The sequence below is a fragment of the Rhinolophus sinicus genome, linkage group LG13 (genome assembly GCF_036562045.2).
Source record: "Rhinolophus sinicus isolate RSC01 linkage group LG13, ASM3656204v1, whole genome shotgun sequence".
Lineage (NCBI taxonomy): Eukaryota > Metazoa > Chordata > Mammalia > Chiroptera > Rhinolophidae > Rhinolophus > Rhinolophus sinicus.
The window spans coordinates 1,440,127-1,450,226 of NC_133762.1; the positions used below are offsets into that span (position 1 = coordinate 1,440,127).

Consider the following 10,100-nt stretch of genomic DNA (forward strand, 5'->3'; position numbering starts at 1 on the left):
GGAGGCGGGCTGTGTAGGAGGCCGTGGTGGCGGGACCCCAGGGATCTGAGCTGAGTCACTGAGGCTGCATGAGGTATGTGCAGCTCCTCAGCAGCCCAGGTGTGAAGGCTGTGCCAGGTGGGGGTCTAGAGGGGGCACAGGACAGTCTGCATCTCTGAGAGGCTGGGTCTTTGTGGGGTCGCCTGGTCCACTATGATGAGAGCAGCTACTATCCTGGCACTCGTGGAATGTCCAGAAAAGCCAGGAAGACAGATACGTATCTTAAATGGCCACGAAGAGTCGTAATTTCAGTAAGTGCTGAGAAAGGGACACACAAGTGTCTATGGTGTCACCTAGCTGGGAGCATTTAGGAAGCCACCGCGACAGAGGGCCAAGCAGTGTGTCTGGGCTGAGATTTGGAGGTGGGAGGCATGAGAGGCGGAGAGCTGGCCAGGTAGGCAGGGCCTCGGGCGGGGGTTGCTTACCTGCGGGTCTCCAGGCAGGGCTGCTTCAGGGACAGGCCAGGGGGTGGCCTCCCAGGCCCCTCATCAACTTCTCTCCACAGTTGTACCTTTTTTTTTTTTTTTTAATTGGGGAAGGGGAACAGGACTTTATTGGGGAGCAGTGTGTACTTCCAGGACTTTTCCAAGTCAAGTTGTTGTCCTTTCAGTCCTAGTTGTGGAGGGTGCACTTCAGCTCCAGGTCCAGTTGCCATTGTTAGTTGCAGGGGGCGCAACCCACCATCCCTTGTGGGAGTTGAGGAGTTGAACCAGAAATCTTGTGGTTGAGAGCCCCCTGGCCCATGTGGGAATCAAACTGGCAGCCTTCGGAGTTAGGAGCACGGAGATCTAACTGCCTGAGCCACCGGGTTGGCCCCCTCCACGGTTGTCCCTTTGACTGAGTTTTTAGACGAACTGTGTTGAGGACAGAGAGCTGGCTGATGGTGTGTGTCTCCATGTCTGTGCCTAGCAATGAGAGGGTTTAATAAATGATTTTTAGAGGATGGATAGTGGAATAAATGAAGGAGGGGTTGGAGAATACAAAGCCCTCAAACCCCTGTATGTTGACTGGAAGAGGTAGAGAGGCAGTGTGTGCTTCGAAATCCTTAACCTGTGGTCCAGAAAGCAGGCGTTCTGAGGTTTCAGACTTCCCTGTCATGTACGATGGATGACATGATTCTATTGCACCGAAGGGACAATACCATTCGTGACCTTTTCCAGCTGTTATTTGAAAATAGGTAAATCAATTAAATTTTGAAAGGCAACTTACATTTGTGTGTGGAATACCCCTCTAAAGATAAGCAGACAGATAGGAATCTATCTTTTCCTGACATTTTCTTGGATTTATTTTTTTCCGTATAGAGAAGTTCATTATAGGGTGGGTTCCAAGTTATTCTGGGCATGAAAAATGTCACTTTGATGGCGTTTGCCTGGCCCAGTGAGCACGAGGCTCAAAGAAGTGAAGGGAACGTCTGTCCCCAGCTGTCTTTCCTGTCCATGGAGGACTCCTGCCATCCCCACTCCCTCCTGGTGATGTCCAGTGTCCTGCAGTGGCCGTCCTGGGACGGTGTTCCATGGAGGCCAGCCGAGCCGGGGACCTGGTCTTACTTCACACTCTGAGGAGAAGGACCCAAACGCCCCTCCCAGGACGGCCGACTGTGTGTCATGCATGCAAATGGGGCAGCTTTGTTCACTGTTGGCTTGAGATCCTAATGTGATTTAGATGAATGAAGCCTCAGAGGGTGGAGAATAGGAGGGAGACTGACTGCACGAGCGTCCATATTTTATTTTTGACTTGTTAAAGCGTGGGAGAGAAAAGGCAAAAACTAAAATCCAACAGTTACATGTATTTGGAATCTCAAATGAGTCCCATAAAATGAGACCCCTGCACTTGAGTGCTTCTAAGACTGAATTTTTGTTCAATGGAAGGAAGTAGTGAGGGAACAAGGGCCAGATAAGCCTTGGCCATCACACACATGTTGTGTTCAGAGCTGGGTTTCTCCATCTGTGCTTTGCCTTGTGTCTGGGGGGATGAGACAGACGTGAGGCAGAAGGAGGGGTCACCAAATAACGACATTCTCTCCCTTCCAAGGCAGTGATGGCCAGCGACTTTGCGTTGCCCCGATTCCGGTACCTGGAGAAACTGCTGATTGTCCATGGACATTGGTGTTACTCCCGCCTTGCCAACATGGTGCTCTACTTCTTCTACAAAAACACAGTAGGTGTTGGATGCCGCCAGTGTCAAAAGGCCAATGTGACATTCAGAGACCTGAATATGGCCATGGGCCGTCCCCAGCCCCCCAGCCTCTTATTGGTTCCGTCCTCGGCCCATGTGAACTTCTGCCAGGCCTGGCCGAGCATCCTGTCAGCTCAGAAGCTTAATTCAGGGCACATGAAGGTTCCTCAGGGCACCTCTAGGGGAGAAGGTTCTGGAAACAGGTGGAATGTCCACTTAGAGCCTTACCATGAGAAGTGAGGTAACCCTGAAGTCCATTGGTTTGCACATGGTCACACAGCTAGTTAGCTCAAGCGGTCAAGACCACATGCAACCCCAGTCCAGCCGGCCAGTTCCCAGGCTCCTAACCACTGTTGGTGTGCTTCTCAGGAGTGGCAGCTGCAGTGCCACACACAGCAGCCCTATGACCCGTGCTTTCTCTAGAGTGGACAGAAACCACATGACAAGCAGGAGAGTGACTGTTGGTCTTAGAACCAGAATTAGATGAGTTAGTCCCACGCTGATGCTGGGTTTGAACGGCCTCTGTCGAGATGCACCCACACAGGAGGGGCCACCAGCACGGTCCTGCCACACCATCTCTTGTGCGGGCAGAGGCACCGCGTCGGGCCAGCTCACTCCGCAGCAGACCCTCCAGTTAGGTCACGCCCATCTGTCTCTCCAGGGCTCGGATCCCGGGTCCCGATCTGGTACGTGTTGTCCTAACATTTGGCTTCGTTCCTATTTGCTGAGCCCCTGGCAGACTGGTGTGTTTGTCCGTAGCCCTCAGACGGGTGCCACGGCCATGTCCAAACCCGCCCTGCTTCTACGTGAGGGCTGGACGTTCTGTTGAGGAGTTAGTTCCCAGGTTGCTCCTTGTCATCCAGCCTCTGCTAGCTTGTGGTCGGATGTGCAGACAGGAGACAAAATAAACTCTGGGGTACGTGATCATCTAGGTCGTCCCATGGACCTGCCATGTTGGCTACTATGCTCCAATGTCAAGGTCATCCTATAGCCTTCTGCAAAGGAAAAAAAAAAGATACGTTTTTTATTTTACTTTGTTTTTCAAACTCCATTTTAAAATCTCCATGTAACTCTAAGCTGCCGTCAGTACACCTCTTGTTCACGTTCCTGATTGTTTCTTCTGGAGGCTCAGACCTACCTTTCTTGTCCCTTCTGCTCCTGCCCCTTCACTCTCACATGGTTTAAGAAGTGTCTTCTAGCAAATGAACACAGACACTCAGGACTAGTCAGGGTATGTCTGATTCGATAGGTCGGGTCCTGGAAACTAACTCAGATTAGGTTCTACTACGAGTCTGCCCAAGGGAGGCTGTGCCATGCCACCTCTGGCCTTGTCACGCTCCCTTCCCATCCCGCCTTGCATCGTCAGCACTGAGGCCTGGCACACGGCCACAGACATTAAGGATCCTAGCTCCCGAAGGTGCTTTGGATAAAGGTGTTCACTGTGCCATCTTGAGCAAGTTACTTGCCCCTTAGGGATTTTGTTTCTTTATCTGAAAGCAAATCAAAACATGGACATTGAGTTCTGCTGTCTGGAATTCCTAGTGAAAATTCTCAGGCATTCAACATTTCAGTTGCAAAAGAGAGCCACAGTGGCCACCTAGAATGGGCACAGCGAATCTGTCCTCACAGAGGGGACAAGGACGGGAAGAAGGGGCATCTGTTTTTGTTCAGAGTAAGACGCAGGGCCTGTTAACAGCACTTAATGTACTTGAGAAGCTCCAGGATAATCAGTGTGCCTCCCAGAGTGAGACATTCATTAGTTTTAGGAATAAGTTGGCCTGCCTTCCCAATAAAGAGCAGAGAAGAAAAGTTTCCATAGCAACTGTGGTTTGGAAGAAGGCTTTGTGGTACTACAGGAAAAAAAAAATCTCAATTGTCTACATACTTTTCCTCCTCTCTCTCTTGACTCCACTTGCTCACTGATGATTCATTAGGCTGAGCTGGTGGGTGAGAAGGACACTGCATGGAGAGTCCACGTTTGTCCCACTTCAGTGTGGAAGGGGGATGCTGCAGTGAGTCGTAGATTGAAACAGGACCTGGAGGCTGTGTCATCACAGGTTCATCAGTACAGGCCAGCAGTTTTTCTGATCTTCTGAACAAACCATTTTCAGGGCAAGAGACCGGAGGTCAGGGATGCTCAGTGACTGTGTCAGGTCGTAATGGTGGACAGTGACAGCTCCAGACCAACGCCCAGGCCGTCACCTGTGGTGCCCCCCAGATGGTGTTCTTCCACGATTCCCTCTTGGGACTGTCCACGCCCTCCAGGCCAGGCCCCACGAGGGGCTGAACATGTGTTCATTACTCACACAATGAACGTAGTCGGGGCATTTAACATCTTGGGCCCCAATTTGCTTTTCTCTAAATGGGGCAGCACACTGGCCCTGCGTGAGCCGGACACAAAGGAAATGGTGTGCTGCTAACAGCACAACCAAAAGCACGGGTGAGCGCCGAAATGCACCAGCTCGTTCAGCCTCACATGGCAGGTACCACTCGTGTGCCCGGCACGGGCAAGGACCCTGAGCAGAGGGGGTTACGTGACCTGTGCCGAGCTGCAGTTAGTACGGGTAAGAACGCTTTGCAGTCGCTAAACGCCTGTGTCCCCCACACAAGTGCACTCAGGCCAGTGGTGTTCCATGATGGTGTAATAGTGGGAAGACATCCACCCACCCAACCCCTTCTCCCACTGAGCATGGGCTTGAGGAGGCCGCCCAAGACCCTGGTCCTCCCTTTCCTGTGCGGCAAAGCGGGGGTAGCTGTAAGGACCAGCAGTAATGCCTGTGGCTCACTCGCTGGCCCAGTGCCCAGCGGGTGCCAGGGCTCAGCCAAGGCAGCGACCCTGCCACCATGCTTGTGTGGGAGTCAGTAGTTGCCCACCGTTCCTCATCCAAAGGGTATGTAACTAACCAGGGAGGCAGGATGTGGGATGTAGCAGAGGTAGGTTTGGTTGAGGGTCACAGGGAAGGGGTGCTGGGTGTTGGGGAAGGAGCCAAGGGTGACCCAGCCGGTCCTCTTGAAATATGATCAACCCCAGACCCAGCCGGACCTTTATTTTGTTTTCCATGAATGATCTGTGGCTCTTCAGGCACAAGACCTCATCCCTCTAAGGGCCGTCCCTGGGAATTGTGGGCACCCCTGGGGCTCCTTCATGCTCAAGGGGCCCAGGAGGGCCCAGGGGAAGGGGGTGGGGGAAGGAGGGACGAGGGGCAGCAGGGTGGACTGTGTTTGGAGGAGATCGCTGCCTATAAATTCAGTCCTTACAGTCAAACTCGGCCAAAGCCTCAGACCCCTTGGATGAGAACCTGCAAGGCCGGCAGGGAGCCCCTCGTGCCCACGCTTCCGTTCTTGCTTTCAGATGTTTGTGGGCCTCCTGTTCTGGTTCCAGTTTTACTGTGGCTTCTCTGCGTCCGCCATGATTGACCAGTGGTACCTGATCTTCTTTAACCTGCTCTTCTCATCGCTTCCCCAGCTCGTGACTGGGGTGCTGGATAAGAACGTGCCAGCAGATGTGCTGCTGACCGAGCCTCAGCTCTACAGGAGTGGCCAGAACATGGAGGTGGGCCCCCCCCCATTCACCTTCTGGAAAGTGCGAGTCCCCAGGCCTCCCTGTAAGCGGACACCCTGGGACAAAGCCTTAAAGTTCTAGACATTGCCCCTTGGGAGGACACAGTGAATTCTGTCTACCTGACTGTGCTCTGGAGTGAGGTGACTCGTACGCACCTGTCCACACCCATCAAGGTGTGTACAGGTAAATGTGTGTCGTGTTGTGTAGCAATTACACTCAATAAAGCTAAAAAGGAGGATTAAAAACCAGTATAGTGAAGTGGAAACTGTCCACACTAAGGCTGTGGAAGCCCGGGGAAAGGCCACTTGTGCTCTAAGGGTCACTGGGATAGCTGCTGCCAGAGCAGAGAGTCTTCTAAAACAAACCCCCCCAAAAGTGCTTTATTTTGAATGGGATTTAATGAGACGATAAAACCACAGGGAAACTGAAAAGACAAGTGAATCCAAACAGATGTAAATACGTGTAAACACGCCACATGGATTGGCATGCTAATTGCCAGCTACTGCCAGCCAGCCACTCAGGTAAACCTGGGGGCATCTCGTGGTCATCTGTGCAAAGGGAGTGGATCTCCGTCTCGGATCAGAGTCTGTTGGCTCACCAGCTGACTTCCCCTGTTCACCTCTGTTGACATTCGTTGGGTTCCCACCGAGGCAGGCAGGTGTCCCTGTCACCTGTCACCTGTCCCCAACCTCATCTCCTGGGAACAAGACGCAGGCAGTTGGTCCTACGGTTAGTGAACCGACAGGCCAGCTCCTTCAAGCTCTCAGTAAATGCTCCTTCTATCCACTCTGCCGTCCGAGTGGCCACTGCAGGGCCAGCTGCTCAGGGACGCACATGGTCAAGTCCAGGTGTCGTCACCCAGATACTGGAGGCTCCGTGAGCCGTAGCAAGGCCGTCGTTGACCTTGGTATCCAGCTTTTCGATTTTAACATTTGGGCACATCCATGACTGAATTTTAAAAGGCTCACTTTTAAGAAACGTTCTAGGGAACCCACCCACAAAGGCAGGTAAAACCCAGAGAAAGCAGGAGCAGAAGAACTCGGTGGGGGGGCAAGGGATGCCCTGAATGTCAGATGCCCTTCCCTCGCTGGGGACGATGTGCTCATGCTGACCTGGAACCACTGTAGCCAGTCTTGTTGGCACCGTGCCTCTGCAGGCACGTGTGTGGTGTCTGCTCACCGCTCCCAGGGTCCTGAGTTAGCACGTGGCCCTGCGGTGCCTGATGTGGGCGCTGATGGCCCCGTGGCTTCCTGGGAGTTGGGAGGGAGCACCTCCCTCTAACCGCGTGCTTGTGTCTCAGGAATACCGGCCCCGTACCTTCTGGGTGAACATGGCCGACGCTGCCTTCCAGAGCCTGGTTTGCTTTTTCATTCCTTACCTGGTGAGTTGGCAGCTGGCACAGTCGTTGCCGCCCGCTTCCTCCAGCGACCCCCAGACACCGGACACTGCTGTCTTTCAGGCCTACCACGACTCCGACACAGACGTGTTTACCTGGGGGACCCCCATCACCACCATCGCGCTGCTCACCTTCCTGCTGCACCTGGGCGTTGAGACCAAGACCTGGGTAAGAGCTGTGAGCATGATCCAGACGGTGCTCAGGCTGTGGGCCCCACATTCCCATGCAGACCCATGAGATCTAGGTTTTGCGCAAACAGGGGACTGCAAGGCCGGCGCGCTGGGATGCTGCACAGCGGCCAGGTGCCCTGGAGCCCCAGGTGGAGCTGCTGCCACAGGCCACACCTCACACTTGCGGGCAGCCCTTGGCTCCTCCCCACCCTCCCCCACACACCACATGCTGCCCTATCGCCCTCCTTTCCCTCACACCCCTGATGTCCATCTCCCCACCTGTGTCCAGGCTGGTCCGCAGCTTCCCGAGGCTTCCCCAAGCCCCCACCTGCCACCCGTGCCAAAGACCCATTTTCACCAAGCCCTTAGAACGTTACAGGCGCTTCCAGATGACCAATAATAGCCCTTTCTTTCTCTTTCCCCCTCAGACCTGGCTCAACTGGATGGCTTGTGGCTTCAGTGTCCTTTTATTTTTCACTGTGGCTTTTATTTACAATGCTTCCTGTGCCACGTGTTACCCTCCATCCAACCCTTATTGGACGATGCACACATTAATGGGTGACCCCGTGTTCTACTTGACTTGTCTCCTAGCGCCCGTTGCTGCACTGCTGCCCAGGTGGGTATCAGGGACGGTGTCCCCAAGTCCTAAGTGACCTCTGAGAGCAGTTCATTGCAGTGTTTTTGCCCTGTGCCCGTCTCAGAAAGCTCCACGTTGCACCCACGGCAGTAGCTGACTGTTTTATGTGCTTTTTCCAGATTGCTTTTCAGAGCTCTGCAGGGGAGCCTTTTCCCCACCCCACTTCAGCGGGGACGCCAGTTGGCCAAGAGGTCCCCCAAGAAATTCAGCGCTCCCAAAGAGACTCAGGGACCCCACCTGGGGGAAGCGAGAAATGACCCATCAGAGCCCAGAAGCGTCAGCGCCTCCAGGACCCACTCCCAGGACTGCACGTGGCAGGCATCCTGGCGCCGGCAGCAGCCAGCCTGTTCCCGAGAGGCCAGCGGGGAGCCCAGCGTGGTGGACGTGAGCGTGCCTCTGAGGGAGGCCCCAGGGTCCTCCGCTGCTCTGGAGAGGTATCCTGGGGACTCTAGGACACAGCCCAGCAGGCCAGCCCCCCTCTCGTCCATCTTCGGCCTGCCCAGCTTCAGCTCTCTCAGCTGGGTTTCCTCCCTGTCGCTGGTCAGTGGGCTGGGCAGTGTCCTGCACTTCTCCCGAAGTAGTTTACAGGTGGACAAGCAGGATGGCGAGTTCTTGCCCCACCCCCCACAGCCGGACCGGGACCTGTGTGGCCTCAGCAAGCAGGCCATGGACTACTTCTAGCAGCATCTTTCAGGACTGCTGCTGATGGCCCTGGGAACGGCCTTTTTTATAACATAGATGTTAACGTTATTTATGTTTATTATTTGCACAGAAGAGTTCTAGTGAGATGTATTTTATATGTTTCCAAGGATCACACAGGAAACAAAAGGTACCAAAAAAGAAAGTTTATTTTTTAACAGTTCTAAGTAGAGTATATTGAAAAAGAAAATTGGAGCTTTAATGTATATAAAAGTTTAAAGAAGAGTGACACTTGAAAAGTGTGTTTAGATTTATTTTTTCATCTCATTTTATAAGAAAATGCTGTATGGCTGGTTTTCTTCAACATGGTGACCTTTGCTGCCCCCACGTGTAAATGTGTGTGAGTGCAGTGAACCCCTGGTGGAGAGGGTAGGTGGCGGGGGGCGAGCACACAGCCCCCCACCGTCTGTCTCCCAATTCCCACTGTGTGGGAGGGCGGGGCCCCACTTCACCCCAAGAACACACATGTGAAGTTCACCGTAATGTTCAATTCTACGCAGGCATTTTGTAAAGATCACCTTGTAGGAATTGCTGTCCCTATGTAGGGTCTTGACTGTCAAAATCATAACAAGCAATAAACAAACTTCACTCTGCAAAGAGAGCGTGTCCCGTTGCCACTGTTGTGTAAAACTGTTAATATGTGATCCGACGAACATGTTCTGAGTACCGAGCACCGAGGGGGCACTTCCTCTTGGCGAGTACTTTCAGACACCATGCAGGAAACAGCTGGGTGACATGCAGGCTGCACGTTGTGACACTGGGTTACATACACCACAGTTCCTTGCACCAGGCCATCAACACCCACCAGACCCTTCCTGCCAAGAGGCCAGGCTTTTAAAGTGTATTTTTAGGCATTTGTCTTATGAGTCATTGTTTCTGTCCCTCTAAACAGAGAAAGGAGGAAAAATGATAAAAATCCAAGGCAATGATATACTGCTTCCTGTTCAGAGCCCTCTGTACATGTTGCCAGCAATTGTCACCTGCTCTGCTCAGTCTAGGATGTGGGGGAGCAGGCTGTGCTCCCCACTGCGGGTGCCTGTGGCCGCCCGTCCCACCCTCTGTGTTGGAACCAGATCACACGTTCCTTCCCTTGGCTGACTGCTGGGGCAGAAGGCCCACCCTAAATAACCTCAGAACCACCAGTGGGGTCCTGGGTATGGGCCTGTGTGATCTGTTCAGTGGTGACTCCCTGTGGACCTTGCTTTTGTCGTCTCCCCCGACCCCCACAACTGTGATGTATGGGGTGTGACTGAGCATGCGTTCCTGCACGTGTCTGTGTTGGGGGCGATGACTGTAGGGTAGTTCTTAGATCTGTCATCCCTCTGCACAAAACTCAGCTGTCAGGCCTGCCGGTGGCTCAGGTGGTTGGAGCGCTGTGCTCCTAATGCCGAGGTCACAGGTTGGATTCCCACATGAGCCAGT

The 10,100-nt window shown here is 53.4% G+C and overlaps 1 protein-coding gene across 4 annotated transcripts in view; it reads left to right on the forward strand.

Moving 5' to 3' along the window:
* ATP10A (ATPase phospholipid transporting 10A (putative)) overlaps window positions 1–9,275 on the forward strand; it is a 111,677-nt gene extending 102,402 nt beyond the window's left edge. For 2 of the 4 annotated variants that reach the window (XM_019753226.2, XM_074317771.1), the window contains exons 16-21: window positions 2,071–2,196; window positions 5,567–5,767; window positions 7,077–7,157; window positions 7,236–7,340; window positions 7,771–7,958; window positions 8,099–9,275. In XM_019753226.2, coding sequence (XP_019608785.2) covers window positions 2,071–2,196; window positions 5,567–5,767; window positions 7,077–7,157; window positions 7,236–7,340; window positions 7,771–7,958; window positions 8,099–8,660 — 1,263 coding nt within the window. In that variant the 3' untranslated portion in view covers window positions 8,661–9,275. The remainder of the gene's footprint in view (window positions 1–2,070; window positions 2,197–5,566; window positions 5,768–7,076; window positions 7,158–7,235; window positions 7,341–7,770; window positions 7,959–8,098) is intronic. The other 2 variants (XM_019753227.2, XM_074317770.1) reach the window with 2 other exon arrangements.
* The last annotated feature ends 825 nt before the right edge of the window (window positions 9,276–10,100 follow it).